At 44.0% G+C, this 18,340-nt stretch overlaps 1 protein-coding gene across 12 annotated transcripts in view; it reads left to right on the forward strand.

The window, feature by feature from the left end:
- LOC115567143 (chondroitin sulfate proteoglycan 5-like) overlaps nucleotides 1–16,566 on the forward strand; it is a 59,225-nt gene extending 42,659 nt beyond the window's left edge. The window contains exons 4-7 of one of the 12 annotated variants that reach the window (XM_030393428.1): nucleotides 7,053–7,131; nucleotides 10,760–10,816; nucleotides 13,643–13,744; nucleotides 15,479–15,615. In XM_030393428.1, coding sequence (XP_030249288.1) covers nucleotides 7,053–7,131; nucleotides 10,760–10,816; nucleotides 13,643–13,729 — 223 coding nt within the window. In that variant the 3' untranslated portion in view covers nucleotides 13,730–13,744; nucleotides 15,479–15,615. Of the gene's footprint in view, nucleotides 1–7,052; nucleotides 7,210–10,759; nucleotides 10,817–13,642; nucleotides 13,745–15,478 lie in introns of all 12 variants that reach the window. The other 11 variants (XM_030393423.1, XM_030393422.1, XM_030393421.1 and 8 more) reach the window with 11 other exon arrangements.
- The last annotated feature ends 1,774 nt before the right edge of the window (nucleotides 16,567–18,340 follow it).

An 18,340-nucleotide genomic window follows, 5' to 3' on the forward strand; every position in this document is an offset into this window, starting at 1 on the left:
AAAACTCGGTTGAATCTACGCTAGTTAATCCCAAATGACTTCGGATGACGGCTTAGAACAACGATCAATATGTACTTGTGGCTCGTGGTTACAAGTTGTGGTCTTGCTGTGAAAATGAAGTGCCATCCGCCTGACCGAAGAGCAATTTACCCTTTTATTCCTCAGATTTTTGCATTTAATACAGGGATTCTGAAAGTATTGACGACTGAGAGCCAATTTAAGGAGCAAGCATATGATTTAGGAAACCCGCAAACTTGTCTAAGGATTAGTAACAGCTCCTGTGCTTAGCATTAAATTCCTCGAGCACCAAATTCATCTGTTTGCAGACGAGGCAGATCACTTTATTTGTCCCCTGAGGTCTGACAAAAATACGAGTTGCTCCATTTATCTTGAAACCTCCTTTTCTCCTCAAACTTTCAGCGTTTTTTTTGGTGGTGACTTTTCCTTTTCGCTTCCACGTTAATCTGCCAAATTGTCCACCCATACAAAGCATTGGTATTGATGACACGTGACACTACGAGGTGCCACCAGTTGCCATGCAACCAGTGGCTTTCAAAAGATGTGCTATTCCTCGTCTGACAGAAGCTGTTAGGGGGGAGCAGTTTGATGCAGTTTTATATTAAATGCAGGCGTTGAAAGTGAAACTAATGGAAGGAAATGATTAGAATACATTAACCAACTAATTTAAAGGATGCTTAAAGATCTGCAGAGGAAAAAACCTCCAGTGTCTTATCTTATTTAATCAGCTGATCTGCAGGTTTGGTCAGCTGGAGGTGCATTTTTTGGTTAGAGAACAGGTGTATTCGTTCTTAATAATCTTCTATATATTCACATTTTTTTACTTGAATTTTTATGAACTCACTAGGTGTGTGAGAGTGAGGCTAGGAGATGAAAACTTATGCAAAAAGTCAGCAGGTCACAGCAGAGAAACTCTTTTAATCGGCAGAATTAATGTTAAAAAGTTACATTTCTTCAAACCACACACGTTGAAATTTGTGTTTCTTTAAGATCCAATTCTTGGCATGACAGCACAAAGGCACAAGGCATAAAAACTACTTGGTTAGAGGTAGGAAAAGATCACATTTTGTCTGGGTTGTCGCGATAAACACGTTTCATCAAAACTATCTAGTGGTTTCACAATTACAAATGTTGAAACACAGTCTTGAACAGTGGTCTCTGGCTTGGCAGCCGTCTTGTGTAATGCCACGAACATCCAATCCACCTCCTGACATTCAAATCAGCTCATATACATGTTATGTGAACAGGATGTATAAACCTCAATATGGTTCGTATGTCACGGACAAATCTGAACGCATCCTCCGTCTGCAGGAATATAAAAATGCCCTCATTTTTACCCCGGTGACTGTTTATGGAGTGAGAACTGTTAAGATTTTTAATACAAACGAATAAAAGCAGGAAGCGTAAACACAAGCATGTGTCCTTCACAGGAGAAGAGAAAGACGAGGTTGTAGAGGCTTGTGTTTCTCTGAACACAGGAAATGTTTTCCACAACAAAAAAACGTCTCCAAGTTACATTTATGGGCAAGAATGAGTCAGACAGCAGAGCCTGAGCCTCCGTCAGGACACATGACGGAGATTTAACATGTTGCTTTTCCAATTTTTCCACCTCACAACCACAATCACAGCATACGGAGACGTTTTAGTTTGTCTGCACCAGTTCCGTTACATTTACATTAATACGAAGATGCTTTAGATTGGAAATAATTAGATGAATTTACATGTTTTTATTCATACTCGTGATCGTAATCATTGTTGCCGTTACAACTAGAGGCGTGAGATTGTAAAGGTGACACTGCAGTTTGAATCGTCACATGTTTGCGTTCGTGGCTGCGAAGACCATAAGAAGGTTAAAAAAAAAACAACCTGATAGACGAGGAGGAGGATAGAGAATGGGTGGAAGATGAGGGTGAGGAGGAGGAGGATGGGGGGATGGGCGACAAAGAAAGAGAGAGAGAGAGAGAGAGAGGAGGACAGTGTGAAGGGGAGGAGGAGGAGGAGAAGAGTCTAATGCTGAAATAGGAAGCGATTTAAAGCGAACAAGTGAGGAAGACAATGAAGGAATGCAGGAGGAGAGGAGGAAGGAAGGAGGAGGAGGAGGGAGGGAGGGAGGGGCGGCGAGGAGAGCTGGTGGTGAGCAGCCGGCAGAAACCAGATGACAGAACAGACGAAGGAGGCAGCGGGGAGAGAAGCCGGTGGACGCTCTCAGGGAGAAAAAAAGGGCTCTGCTAATGATATTTGTTTAGCGTCGAGCTCCTTGTGGTGCGTGTGAACGTAAACTGTATACTTCACCTGTGACATTGATCTGAGGCAGATGATTACCTCGTGATGCAGCTGGATGTTTCGGTGTGACGACCTGCAAGAGAAGCGACTGTCGGTTTGAAAATAACAGTAGCGACTCCTCGAGAGGTTAGCGTAGCTGCTAGAGCATCACTTATCTTCACCAAGTCATGTGGTCCGTTGATCTGATTGGTTAAATTGTGACTGATGAACACTTGAACAATTTGGCTAATTTATAGTGTCAGAAATGTGTAAATTCACCTATAATGAGGTCATAAAGGAGCCGTAGGACTACATTCAATTGACAGGTGTGTCTAATTTTCTGTCACCTATTTACCTCTCTGAATATAATGCAGTCCAGTAAAACACCATCACTGACTACAACCTCTGCGCTGTTTGAATTAACACCTCCAATAACAGTGCGATTATAGGCATCGTAAAAGAAAACACGTTACGGCAGAACAGCTGTATCGGATTGCATTCGATTGTAAAAGTGCACCTAATAAACCTGCCACTGAGTTGAAGCTGAAGTTTCTCATGATAGAACCTAAAACAACGTATGAAATCCTGTTAAAATATAGTTAAAATACATGTATATCTTGCTCAGGATGCCATCAAACTCAGAGCAAACATTTCAAACACTATAAGATTTATTTAATATATTCAAAAGTAGAAGAAGGTGACACACCATTAAATACGTCCGTCCCTGCAGAGCTCACTCGCATTTTATTGGTTCAATATGTAAATGAGAGCCAGCATCTGAAGAAAACATGATTCAAGGCGCAAAAGTCGACGTATATTAATTTGGAAAATGTGCCATGGACGTGCAAACATGAATCAGATTTCCCTTTTGGCTTTTTTCCTTATAAAATATAACATTTTCAGCCTCATTTTAAAGTTACAGAGGCTGAATCTTTTATCAAACTTTCCCGAGAAACCGCTGAAGATCCCTGAGAAAGAAAAAGAGAAAAAGACCGTGAGAGGGATGTGGCCTGAATCTAAACTGAAGGAGAGTGACAGACAGATTGAAGGACTGGATTGAATGTAAAAGAAAGTGGTGGGTGGAGGTGGAGGGAGGTGGTGGTTCAGTGCCGGTGTTTCGGCGGCCATCTCCCTAGCAACAGAGCCGTCGTGGATGAGCAGCAGCCCGGCGATGGAGCGCCGCGGATGCAAATGTGAACCGAGCGACCGAATGCTCAACGCCAGATCCCACGCTACGGGGGGTCTATTTTTATCTGGACGATGAGGGGAGGTTATCTCGCTAGTCATGGCGGAGGAGATTATAAAATGATGGAGATGATGGTGAGGAGGTGAAAGTGGCGCAGCCTCAACGCTAGCTTGCAGAAATAAAAAAATAAATAAAATGGAGGTGGGGGGAGAAAAGGGTGATGTCATTGGTACTCTGGATCCAGCTGAAAGTAGGGCAGTCTGAACAGGAGGGGGGAGGGAGGGAGGAGCAGGGGGGAGGCGGGGTTGACCTACATACAGCTGTGCGACCTGAGGGGTGTGTGTGTGTGTGTGTGTGTGTGTGTGTGTGTGTGCAGCGGCAGCAGGGTGCAGCATGAAAGAGACAACACAGCCTCATCAAGTGGTCGGCTGAAAGAAATCGAAGAGGAGGAGGAGGAGGAGGAGGGTGACGGATAAGAGGAGTGAAAAAGGAGGGCAGGATGAAACGGAGGAGGAGGAGAAGAGGAGGAGGAGGAGGAGGAGGAGGAGGGGGGAGTGAGGGGGAAACTGTTGCAGCAGGAGAGGAGAGATGGAAAGAGAAAGTGAAAGCGAGGGAAAAAGGAATAAGAGAGGGCAGTTACAGGGAAAGAGGCTCAGCGTGTGTGTGTGTGTGTGTGTGTGTGTGTGTGTGTGTGTGTGTGTGTTTGCACTGCTGACAAGGCTCATGAATACATGAGACTCCCACACTCCCCCATCTGCTGTGGGTAATTGCAGTCGCAGTGTTTCTCTGCCGCAGTCGAGATCAGACCCACAACATCCCGGTCAAAGATGGAGACCGAAAGAGAGGAGAAGAGAAGAGAGGAGAGGAAGGAGCGACGAAAAGATGGAGGAGGTGCAGCCGTGTTATACGCTGTTTGTTCCTTCCCTCTGGAGCGAGACGTGGAAGTGTGTTCTGATCTGATGTCCCCCAACGAAAGACAAAATGAGTGCATAGTGTTCGTCAGGAAAAACACTAAGGTATAAGATGAAAAGACTTCTTCATTAAAGGATCATTTCCCCCCCAAAAAATTTTTAAAAATCTGCTCATCCCCCCCGTGCTGATGAAAATGTCAGCTGGAGTTTAGTAGGCCGCCAAACATTTCCGGATCTTTGCTGCAGGATCCTCCTGAACAACTGAAGTAGACGTGGAAAAGCAACATTCATGGCTCCAATACAGCTCGTCAGGTGTAATCCAAGTCTGTTGAAGCCCTGAGATCCCAAACTGATTTGAAAATAAGTAATACACACCCAGAGTCAGTTGGATAAAAGTCAGAAATGTGCACACATATTTTATTCGTTATAGTAAACAGCCTATAAAGCCCTGTGAACGCACGGTTCTATTTGATAAATATCAGTAATTGGTATTTTGTGTTCAAAGAAATACACGAGAGTGAGACGTCCAAAGCTGGTTTCTGGTTCTAGACTTTCAGACGTGAGGTTTGTCTGTTTGTCTTTGATTGTCCTGTCACAGCGTTCATGAAATATGAATATGGAAGCTCGCAGGAAGTAGATCACGGCCTCTTTAACTATAGATATGACGGGGGAGCGAAAGAGGAGAGACGGAGAAACACAGCGAGACATTTATAGGGTTGCTGCCGCTTTGGTGTCCCGACACGTTCTGAGTCAAGGTTTATATAAGCGCGGGTCAAATGACAAACGTTTCATGTGTGAGAAGGAGGATTTTCTGTGGGAAAAATCTGTGACACTCCTGTCAAACCTCTCCTCCCTTTTGAGAAGTCGGAGGCGAAGAAGAAAGCGGGTTGAGATTGAAAGAGTTCAGTCGAACGCAGGCAAGAGGGAACTCCCGAAGTTTGCTTCCTCCCTGGCGAGATTAAAGGAAAGTCTATGTTTGTCTGCGTCGGTTTTTTAAAGTGGTACACCAAGTTCTCACGAATCGGCGCAGCTGATCAGAGAGGACGGAAATCATCCGTGTTTCCCCGGCGTCACCGAGCTGAGACGAACACGTCAGCCGTGAAAGATGTTTCTTCTTTACCTCGTCAGAATCTGAACATTTCTCTCTGGTAATTATTTGATTCCACTTCGAGTGTTAGATACCTGAAGTGGAGTTTGCATCGTGTCAGCAGGAATATCTCTGCTCAACTCCAAACAGATGTCTGTCAAAGTGGGGAAAAATAAATGTGCAAGTGTAAACAGAAGGAGAAAGTTTCACATTTTTGGAAAATATGTTTATTTGTCAGGTTCATAACACTAAAACACGTATCGCATCAACTAAAAGAAGTTTCTGTCAACTTTTTTAGCCAGATTTGTCATTTTTCTGATTTAATGTTATCTGGTGGAGTTCTCCATCGACTGAAAATGCTGCAGAACATGCAGGGCTCTAATATCCACATATTTACTGCATCAAAGTTTGATGTTTCTGCCTGACTTTCTTGCATCATCGGTGTCTGACGGCGATTCTATCACGCAACGAAAGCCGTCACTGCTCACAAAAGCAGCAGGTTCACGTCGCGTTGCAGGGTTTATCATCAGAACTCATTTCGGTGAAGACACCGTCACATCGTCTGTGTGCTTACAGACTTCAGCAGCGTTTCATTTTCTCAATTTTGAGGTACAGTTTTTACCCCGTTATCTCTGGACACAGGCGGATTACAGACAAAAGCATTTGGTTTTTCCATTTCTCGTTGGAACAATCTATAATAAACATAAAGAGTTGTTTGTGTTGTGTAAAATAGAAACAGTTTTCTCCCTGTTAGTCACAGACAGGCAATAGTCAAAGTCTCTTCGGGGACTCGAGTACCTAAATCATGACGGTCAACTGTCAAACGTTTGTTGCATCACAGATAAAATGTTTGTGTCTCTGTGTTTTTGTCCTGTTTGCCAGCTGACAAACAGAACTTGTGAACCTGCTGTCTGACTAATGCTGCTTTCTTGCTTTTTTTTTTTCTCCCCCCTCCTATTTCTCCTCTGTCTGTATTCTCCTCAACGATGTAATCTCTTTCCTGAAATTTGTCCTCTTTCTTGCCCCCCTTTTTTGTCCCACTGTGTCTCTCCATTTGTCTTTTTTCCTCGTCTCTTCGTCTTTCGTCCTTGTTGGATTCGCTCCTCCTCCTCCTCCTCCTCCTCCTCCTCCTCCTCACCTCGTGGATCATCGTCTGCAAAATGTCCCTTCACCCACGTTTCTTCCTCCCTTCCCTCTTTTTTCTCTTCATCTAAACCCTCAAACTTTCTCGTTCTCTTATCTTCCAAAAACTCTTCTTCATTATCTGCACCTCCAAATCCCCTTATTATTTTCCTCTCTTGACTCTCCTCTTATTATTTCTTGTCTTCTCTCTCTCTCTCCTCTGTTTTCCGTCTTCCTTGTCTCCCTTAATGTCCTTTTTTATTCTTCTCTTACTTTACATTCTCATCTCTCTACGCCTTCATCCTTCTCGACCTTCTGCTCTCCGTATCTTCCAAACCCTCTAATCTCTTTACATCCTACCTCGCCTCTTCTCCGACTCTTTTCCCTGAAACTCTTTTCTCCTCCCCTCATCCCATCCTCTCTCTCACCCCCCTCCCCCCTTTCCCCTCCATCTTCCGACACCCAGCAGTAAGTACCGGCCTACATCGGAGCAGCACAATGATAATTTCTCGCTGTCCACCATCGCTGAGGGCTCCCACCCAAATGTAAGGAAACTGTGCGACACCCCTCCTAACGTCCCTCATGCCCGTGCATTGGCTTACTATGATAACATTATCTGTCAGGTAACGTGGTTCTCGCCTCTCTCTCACCCCTTTTTCTGCATCTCCCCTGCAATCCCTGCCCGGGCCCTCTGACTCCCCCCTTCCCCCTCCCCTAATGCATGGGCATGAGTATTCTCTGATACTCTGGAGGTGTGCAACGCTAAAGGAGGGAGGTCGGAGAGGTGGAAGTGCGAGGAAGGATGGCGGGAGTTTTCTCATGTTGGCGAGGGGAAAAAACACTTAAAATCTCATGCAGAATATGTGTCTAATTTCTATTTTGTTACACATTTGACACAATCACCTAGAAAATAACACTTCGGTGAGATAAAGCGAGTGTTTTCGGATCATTTTCACTTGTTCCGTTAGCAGATTTGTTATTTCTTAACGTCAGGTCGCATTTCATCCACTGAAAGGGATGAGAAAGAAATCTGTAGGATTCACATGGAAAGCGTTCTCATTTTCGACACAAACTGATCAAACCTTGATTGTAGAAAGGTTGTTAATAATGTGGCCTTATATCTGATATATACGTATACCTTCCAGATGATTAACTCATAAGAACCCTTGGTGACACGCTTTAAATGTCCTAAAATATAACATTTCACAACACAAACATATGTTCAGTTCACTTAAAACAGATACAAGCAGCACATCCTTACATTTGAGAGGCTAAAAACAACTTTCTCGATGAATGATTCAGTTAGTTTTAAGGGCTTGCTGTGTTATTTCCATGCAGAAATAAATAAATATGTCTGCCTGGAACTGCACAGAACACATTTGAAAGTGGTGAGCAGTAAAAGCTGCAGTATAGTGCTTGAAAAGATCTTAATAAACTATTTCCCTTGCGCAGAAAAATACCTTTTCCAAATGAAATTTAAGGAGAAACACGCTTCTGTTAAAGAAAACCAGAAAAATCACTTTTATTCTCCTTTTGTACCCGACAATCCCTGCTGACAGGATGTATGTACTATAACATCTCAGAGTAACAAGTGTTTAAGGAGTCACTGAGCCCCCGGGCGGCGTGTTACCATGGCAACAACACAGCTGTCTGTTCTCATAGTTTCATTGCGTTTCATTGATTTCGCTCCCCTGGTTTATTGCTTATTGATCCGTTCTTGGAAGGCGACGGCAAACAAGCAAAACACACAAACAAACAAAACACATGAGAGATTACGAGAAGTAAATAGAGTTCAGGTAATGTGTGGAGACGTTGCATCAAATAACGTCCCGCTAGTTTATTTTGATTGTAATGTGTCCAAGAAGGATTTAAGCTGCTCGCTGACAAGGAGAAGACGCAACGTGAATCAGCTTATTGTTTGAATCCACATGAAACTGTGCAGACATTTACTAGAAAGCAACTTTCAAGAAACATCTTCTTTCCTAGGATGACGACAGAAAGGCATCATAGCGAACAACATCACACCTAAGAACGTTTGACGCTGTCGTTAAAGGATTCATTACGATTGGATGATTCTGACGTCCCTGGCTTCAGTTTGACCGCTTTAAAGAGAAAGCTCCCACAATCCTTCACTGCGACCCCTCCCCACCTCACCTCCTTCTAACCTGCTCTATCTCTGATCACCTCTTGCATCGGTATGTCATGGCTCTATCGCTAACATGCGCCACCCGGTGGCCATGTTAGCCACCGCAGCTTTGCTTCGCTATCTGTTTACAATTCTATGTATAACAAAATGTCTGCTTTACTTGTTTATCCTGAAAATGGGCGGGGCTGTGGGAGGGAGCGGTCTAAAATGGGTTGATTCTGGTTTTCCGGGGGGGAGGGGAAGGGGGGAGGATTGATGTCACAAACAGGTAAGATAAAGGTGTGGGACATTCGGGAGAAATGGTCGGGGTTATCAGGATAAACATCTGAGATGCAACGCCTCGCGGCTGCCTGCGGGCGGCAGCAGAGAGCCGACAGGTGCCTCACTAACCGAAGCATGGGTAGCGAGTAGCGGCAATGCTAACGTTGTAGCAGCATGGGTAGTTCAAGTGCTACAACTGAGGTAGTTTGTTTTAATTTTGTTTTGCTTTTTAGGATGTGGTACCACCCTCTAACAACTCCATCAGTAGTTTTCTCTCCCCTCGTAAAAAGACACACCGATTAGTCTCCTCTCTAGAATCCTCATCTCTCTCCAGCTGTAGACGTCTCATTTCTGTCGCGTCTCAATTTACCCCACAACCCTAATGCCATTTTCGAAAAGAGTAATAAAAAGTATCCATCATCACCTCCTAACATCTTGTAAATGTCAACTTCCTAACTCGACACCTACTCCACATAAGAGCCCCTAAAATCCTAAATCATCCGCTGGACTGAATAGTACTTGGAAAATCTTTTAAATGGTTTGTTTTAGCAAATATACTCTGATGATTATCAAGCAGTGTTATGATCTTTTGTTTGTACCGGGCACAAGGATGCACTCAGTGCAGATTTCCGCTGCCAGTTTCAGGCTATTGTCCCAAGAAATTAGTAATTACAATATGAAATTCAGGGAAGAAGACGGCAAACTAGCAATTACAGGAGTAAATAAATAAAGTTTCAAGTATAAATGTTTTTTTATTAGCTTTGCCGATGTGTATTAGGTGTGTGTGTCTGTGTGACCGCTGTAATTGCAGCTAACCATAGTTGCCGTTAGCTAGTTAGCTTACTTAGCCATGTAGCTATAGGTTTGGAGTTGCAGGGGAGTGTTAGTGTTTACATCGTTAGCACAGGAGCTACATACCGGGACAGGCTGAAGCTAGCTTGTTAGCGTAATAACTTCTGTACTTCTTTCTGCAAAACAAAAAATACATCATCGGCATTGTAAAGTCAAAACTGCTTTTTATTCACATTATGTTGCTGACTTGAGTTGTATTACCCAGTTTTGAGATAAATTAAAACTGAATTGAACCTCAACCCCATTGATATACGAGTTAAAACATCATCTTGGTGTAAACTGACAACCTTTCTTGCCCTTGTAGCTTAAAACAAACTGTACAGATTTCCAACTACTCTTCAGTCCGGGTTTATTTTCTAACATGTTCCAACCAAAACTCATCTAGACGTGTATAGTAAGCTTCCCCAAACCAAACACCAGACCACTTTCCCCCAAAATAAACCCTCTAATACAGCAAAAAACTCTCAACTCTCAACTCTCTCCCAAACTAATATCCCGGTGTCACTCATGACGGTGGAGAACCTCACCAGAAACAAACTTGTACTGACCGTGGTAACACAGACAGCAGAGTCGGGTTCTACCTCAGAGACGCTGTAGCTCAGCTGGGAATATCAGCTGTCGTCTGACAGGAAGTCTAGTTACTCCTACTCTGTCTCCAACACTCGATCTCTCTCTGTCTATTTTATCTGTCTGCTTCTATCTCCTCCTGTCTGCCTCCTCTTTCTCTCAATCTCTCCGTATCGTCTCTGATCTGTCGCTCCCTCCCTCCTCGTCTTCTCTTCTCTCTGTCGGATCAGTCTCTCTCCTCGTCTGTCCGTCTCGACCTGTCTCTCACTCTCTCTCAATCTCTCTCTGAGGATGGCTTGTATGGTTTTTGAGGAGTATAACCCTTTGCCCCATCCCCCTCCCCTCAGAAAACCATGAGCAGATACACCTGGGAGTGTAAGACCAAAGAGGAGTCCGACTGTGAGGTAAGACCAAAAATCCCCAAATGTCAGATAGTCCCGCCCCCCTCCTCTCTCTCTCACCTTCCCCAAACAGCTCTCTCATTGTTACTGTGGCCCTGTCAATCATCCTCTCTCAGCTCTCAGTGGACCAATCCAAGTGTTTACCTCCTCCCGACATGAAGACAATCAATTAATCCACACAACTGATGATATACAACAACAACAGACCTTTACAATCCCCAATCTGTGTCCCCATCAGAGTTTACCAACATTTTTTGGCAAATATATAGCAAATACAAAGAAATTGTTAAAGCAACATTATATAGATATTAGTATATTTGTGCAGTTTGGCGCCCCCCACAGTTTGAGTGCAACACAACGGTCATAAATACAAAGTACAAGGTTTCTGTAACAGTTTGACAGATGTAACGTAACGTGTGCCAACTACAAACAAAACTAGGAAGGTCACATCAATGTCACGCCTTGAATCAAACATGCATACTTCATACCAGAACATTAACAGCAAGCTAACGTAGCCTGAACCAGAGACGGTGACACCTGGCTGCAACATGCTACGTGCTAAACGTCTGTCGAAATGGGCTGACTTGGTTTATGATCAAAAACTAGTTCACAACTTTGCTAACACGGCTAAATATCAAGCAAGTCCAGCATCACAAGACATAAAACGTCTGAGTCTGAGAGTCTTGTCTTTTGCCTCCTCGGCTGTGTGTGTCGTACAGGCTGCTGAACTCAATACCATTGCCTGCGGGCCTGGCTCCGGTTCTGGTGCTTCTGCAGCCCAGGACCTGAAAAACCTTGTCCTCCTGGAGGTCCACAGCTGCAGCGATAGCTGTGTAAACACCAACACTTCCCATCCGTGCTCCGAGCAGAATCAGCGAGGCTTACAGAGCTAACAGGATCTTGGACCTGGAAGAAATGTTTTGTTTTGTCGCTGTCGTTCAAAGAATCACACGTTAAGCACTGCTTGATCAAAAACATTTTCAAAAAATGTGTGAAATTGCCCTTTAACAAACATTAAAAACCCAATCATTAACAGACGTGAACTGCATCGGTCCTGCAGCAGGGCTCTGTTGACCTTGTGAGGGCCTTCTCACATGTCTAGACAGACGTAACACCTCAGAGACACACACACACACACACACACACTTGTCATTTCTGAAAAATAACCCAGAAAGCACTTATGTTTCCCCGCAGTAGCAGAAAAGCTATTGTGCGTCGTTCACTGTGTCAAATTGAACCCTCTTGCCCTCAATCTCCCCTCCACAGTAATTCTGCAGTCACACAGTTTCCTCTGCAGCAAAACGGCGAAATTGAATTGTTTTTTTTGTGTCAATACTAAATAAATTCAACACAGAAAATGAATTGACCGGGCAGAGCTGGACGTAATTTCCGAGACGATTTCATTTCCATCGACTGAATCGGCCTCTCGCAAAGACTGAACTGACCCTAAAAGTCCAGACGCTGCAGTCATGCAGTAAAACTGTGCTTTTAAAAATGAGTTGATAGCCACTTTTTAATTTGTATATGTTCATATGATTCTTAATGGAGTACTAACACAAATTAAAGACCATTTAGATCGACTAGATTCTGTGATTTCTGACGGACATCATTAACGTGATAATCAGAAAAATTGTTAATATTGAAATGTGAAATGAATTTAAAAGTCGTGTCCCTGCACCAGTCACACAGCCGTGCGTCTGTTTTAAAATCAGCTCATGATCGGTCGTCGTCTTTTTCCTCCGCACTCCACACAAACACAGACGTGCGCATACCAACCGGACACAAACACGCCGTCTGAATGCAAACACAGATATGTACTCAGAGAAAATAAACAAGCAAATCACAAACAAGGCGAGAATACACTCGCACACACACCAAGACAAATATTTGAATCCGAGGTTTACGTGCCCGAGCATCACAAACACGCAGGTGAACGGACTCGCAAATAATGTAAACACATTAAATCAGCTGCGGGAGAAAAAAACGTTGAATAAAAAATACTGATCTGCCTGCAGTCTGAATCCAACAGAAGACAAGAATGAGGAAGTCAAGCTGCACAGAACATGTTTTTCCCTTCAAATTAAATTAGGCTTCAGTCATTTCTGTGCGTCATGATCAAGATGAATGTTCACTTAAATTACACAACATCAAATTTAGGACCACATTTCCAAAAACTTGCCTAAATCTAATAGATATTTCTTATCTGCTTCACTTGAAGCCTCTGATGTGGACATATCGGTCATTCTCTAATTCTCTCAGCGACAGACTACGCCGCCGATTCTACCGATCAGTTGACTAGGGCCGACAGTGCAGGACACACCGCTAAAACCAGGACCTCGTCATTGATCGACAGCTGATCGTTGGCCTGGTGTGTCAGTGTCCGAGCGTCCCCATCAGTGGAAGCAATACGGAAGTTGTTTCTGCATATTGCTGCTCAGAGCGTTCAGAACATATTTGCGTGACAATGAAACACAAAGGGAACGATACGATGATGATACAAAACACGACTTCTGTAAACGTTTCTTACCATCCCAACTTTTACTTTCGTCCACCGTGTTTCGGCGTCATATGACGTTAGATAATAAAGCGCCTCAAATCAAGCGTAGCACCCTTAACCGGCCCTCTAAAACACAGAAGGACATCAGGAACTGTCCGCGTGCCTCCATCATCATCATCATCAGAACCCTGTTTATCTCTGTTTCCCACTCCCCCCAAAACGACACCCACTCTAAAGTCCTCGTGACTCTGTGCCTCCCACCACCCACTGCCCGCTGTCCCCTCCACCCATGCACAACAATGAAATCCAACAAACCAAAAAACATTTTCCAGTTTCACGCTGACGGGAGGACAGAGGGCCCCTATCCCGTAACCATGGAAGTGACGTATCCACACGTCCTGCCCGAGGTTACAATCTAGGCCAGCAGCCAGCGGGTAAATGCTCTCACTGCTCTTCCTTTCTAAAAAAAAAAAAAAGTGCCATTGAATTCAAACGCAAACATTCAATTAGGGTGTGTTTGCAAATGGCACAGGCCTCAGGGTCTGGAATCTGATGTGTGAGTCTGAATGAATGTGTCCATCTCACCATTCTCCACTTGTGTGCCTGTCTGTAAGAGTGTGTGTGTGTGTGTGTGTGTGGCCTTTGTGCGTGTGTGTGTGTGGCGAAGAGGCGCAGACGGACGCCCCAGGATGCCTGGGCGCAGCAGGGTCGATGATGCCATGCAATATTAATGGGGATAAGAGGCTGGAAAAACAGAGCCAAAATGGACTCCGCAATCAATTTGTTCCCCCTGACCTTAATTAGATTCAGATGAATTGAATTGAAACCTCTTAAAAACACGTTGTTGTTTTTTTTTCCCCCCTCCAGCGACTGCTTGGGTATGTATGACGGTGGTACCGACAGAAAGAACGAAAGAAAGAAAGAAAGAAAGAAAAAAAAAGGCCAGGGTGGAGAGATTATTCCTCTTTTTGTTTTTGTTTCGGGGCAGTAAATAGATGGAGGAGGTGAGGCGGGAGGAGACGAGGCGTTCTGCATGAGCGACCGTTTCTGCACACGGGGGCATTTTAGGGGTCTTGCATGTGGATGTGCATGTGCTTCCTGGGTTTTTGCCTGAAAAAAAAAAAGAAGAGGGGAGTTGGGGTCGGGTTGGTGTCGCTCATGCAGCTCACCTCGCTTGCTTCCTCAACCAAACGCAAACATGCCAGCCGAGCATGATGATTATCAAACAGTGGAGCCTCCAAACCGCTGAAACGGCTGCTACTGAGACCGGTTCTGCTTGAAGTAACAATACAATATCTGCAATTTGATTTTGCTGAATATTTAATGGTATTTTGCTGCATTCTGGAAGTCTCTAAAGGACCGTACCAGTGCTTCTTTTTACAGGTTTTATCCCTTTTTCTACAAATTGAATAATGCTGCTGTGTTTTAGAACAGTTTCAGGGATCCGTTGTTTTTACTTCTCATTTCTCTACCATTTAAAAATCTATTTGTTGACTCGAGAAGCTCGCTTATATCACAGCAACTTGTCAAATACTGAAGCTTTGGAAAGAGACTCAAAACCATAAAAATGCAAACTGTAAAGCAAGAGTTCAGAAAAAGGTCAGAGCGAATGTAAAGATTTGTAGTTCAGGGGAGAAACTTGCAAACACACTGGTTTGGATTCTTTAAAGCATGAAGCTGGAACATAAATATCCGCTGGAGTGCATGAAACAGAAAACAATCCAAAGTTCTGGGATTCTTCAAAAACATAATGAGTTTCAGTTCATACAACCCAATCACCAGAGGAGAACATCCATGTGGGACGATTCTGCCAAACACCGAACAATGTTCATTGTTCATTTAACTTTGGTCCTGAATTGGCACTGAATGTCGATGTTGGACATAGATGTGCAGAATAGTCCAACATGGATGTGTTTCTTTGGGATGAAGGGCTGGTTTTCTTTGTTGCTGCCTTAAACAAAGATGAACGTGTGTATTTGAGGAAGTCCAGCACTGATGGGTTGGTCAGAATTGGCTTCAAAGGCTTTGAAAAGAATTAAAAAGTTAAGTTTTCTGTCAATTGGCTCGGTAAAAGTTGCATCTGAACATGAAACTGTTTGTGGTTCTAACTGTACTTTCTACCCCCTCCACCTCCACCTCCACCTCCACCTCCACCCCTCCATGGGTAGGACGATCCTAATTCCCAGAACAAGCTGGAGGACCCGGTGAAGGCCCCGACCAAGGAGGACGACTCCCTCAACATCCACAACTCTCTGACCCCCAAACACGAGAACCACAAGGTCCTGGGCGAGGAGAACTCCTCGGAGGTAAACTCACTGCAGAACAACATGATGTGAAAACAAAACAAAAACAAAACAACCCCAGCAACCTGACAACACGACACTGAAAACGACAAAGGTGCGCCGGCAACGGGAGCCCCCCCAAAACCCCTCCCTGCTGTCCGTCCGCCCGCTCGCCCGCCCGCTGCCGAGTGCGCCTAACCGGTCAACCAACAAACCAACCAACCAACCAACCAACCAGCCTGTCAACGTACCAGCCAACCAACCTGCAACTGTCTCCGACACGGCAACACTGCCACCAAGCGGCCCGGGCCGCCGCAAAAAAAACGTACACCACCACCACCGCCGCCGCCACTCCACCCCAGCTGAGAGTAACCCCCCCCCCCTCCACCAGCCTCATCCCGCCGCCGCCTTGCAACCCGCCCCCCCCCTTACATCCACTCACGCCCCTGTTTCGCAGCCCCGCCCCCCTTGTTGCTGTCACTCTACTCTCCCTTATCTCTCTTACCTGCACACACACACACACACACACACTCATATGAAGCATACACACACAGTGAAAAGATGAAAACATAAACACGCTTATATGTAAACACACACACACACACACACACACACACCTTCCCCTGCCTGCATTGGTGTATTTTGTAAAAAGAAAGAAATCATACAGAAGTTTAAAACGTACGTAAAACGTCATTGTAAAAAAAAAATAATAATTAAGATAAAGCTACTGAGAGGTTTTGATGTTTGTCTGACTAATCCAGTGAGTATGTATAAATATTGGAAAAAAAAAAAAAAATTTGCTTGGATTGATTATAAAAAGAAGCAACACAATGTGTCTTGGTTTTCATTGATGTGATTTCTAATCCTTTGATGTACTTGTTTTTTTGTTTTTTTTTGTACTTTTTTGGGACTTCGACCAGAGAATAAACAAAACAAGATTCAGACAGTTGTTGAAATAAACCTTTTTAACATGACCTCTGTGGAGCCTGTGTTTTCCTCGGCGTCGCCTCCCCTCTTTCTCCTCCGACACTCTCTGCATGGCTTTGAACGCAGCTTCGTAGATCCTTGTCAGAAATGTGCCTCCCTGCTTACACACGCACACACACACACACACACACACACATTATGAAGTCAGGATTTTATCGCATTTAACCAGCAGTATATAGTTGTTTTAAATAGTTTCTATTACTGCTTTTCCGGCCTCCATCTGTGGATGAGTTGACTCAGATGGCATGAAGATGTTAAGTTTCCACACAGCCAAAATCCATGTAGCGCTGCAGCTACGCCGATTTCTAGTCGTTATTAATCATTTTGTAAGTTTCCAGAGCACAAAGTGACGTCTTCAAATTGCTTCTTTCGACGAACCAATCGTCCAAAACCCAAAGATTCTTCATTTACTGTCATAAATGACTATGAAAAACAGCAAATCCTCACATTTGTGAAACTGGAACCAGCAAATGATTGACACATTTCCTTCAAAAATGACTTTTGATTAGTCGATTATCAAAACAGTTGGTGATCAATTTAGTTTAGTTTAAATGAATCGAATAAACAACGTATTGTTGAAGCTCTAGGATCAAGACAAACAACTGAACTAGACTTGGGCTGATATTAGTAATATAAAATACTGCGATCATTGAATACCTCAGCATTGTCTGGCTTTTATTTTGAAAAGATAATGCACACAGAGCTGTTGTTGCAGCAGAGTGCCAGCTTGCCAAGTTGGCAGTATTTGGGGTTTAAAGCAGTCGAGCCGAGTGATTTGAATGAGGCTGTATGACTTATTCGCCATAAGCAAATATCCGGTCTCACCTCAGCCTCATCTCAGCCGGCTCAATCTGCTGATGAAGGCCAAGAAATGTGTCTGAAAGCTGTGGAACAACCAAATAAGTGGCCCTTAATATGATTTTTGGGTTATAATGACAAATATGGACTTACACATATAAAACAGTTATCGTCACGTCAAATTTGTGATCTTTACACATTGTTTTGCAGTTTGACCTTTAAGTTGAGTTGATCCCCAACGTCTAGGAGGAGAACCTCAGCTGATGAAAATCAGAAAACTCAAAAATCTCAAAACTTTTGAGGATTTCTGTCTTTTGATTCAACTCAACTTAGTCGCTATGTGCTCTTCGATGAGTCACATGGGTAGATACCAACTGGGCACAGCTTCATCTCCAGGCTTAATGTGTGCCAACTATGCTAATTTGATTTAAACTTGTTCTTGGCGGACATCGTGATAAGGCTTTCTTTATCTAATGTGGAGGATCCGTCTTAAAAGAGATCCCTGTGCTTAAAATCAGTTCTGCGTTTTCAGATCTCAGTTTTCTGCTCACATGTTGCAAAGTTAAGGTCCAACTTTGAGTTTAGCAAATAATATCTTTGGGTTGATTGACTCTGATGCTGTGGTGGGAAAACTAATGGCGCCAGAGGGCCAAAATATAGTGAAGACTCCCAAACTTTAATCTGGAGGTGAACCAAGAGGTGAAACGTCAGCACACATCAGCTACATGCCTCTGTGGTTTATACAAGAGCCCGACATGAAATATAAATCCAGGAGGTTGATGATGTGACTGTGAGTTTCACCATCTCGGAGTCGACAGCCGGTGAACTGTTCGCAGCTCATAAATCATGACGGCCGACACCAGGTACCAGTCTGCTGCTTCTGCATGTTCGCTGCCTCCAGAGACGCTCCCCCTGTTTCCAGCTGGACGCACACATGCAAATAAAAAACACTTACAGTTGCAC

Source organism: Sparus aurata, chromosome 17 (genome assembly GCF_900880675.1).
Source record: "Sparus aurata chromosome 17, fSpaAur1.1, whole genome shotgun sequence".
NCBI classification, from domain to species: Eukaryota; Metazoa; Chordata; class Actinopteri; order Spariformes; family Sparidae; genus Sparus; species Sparus aurata.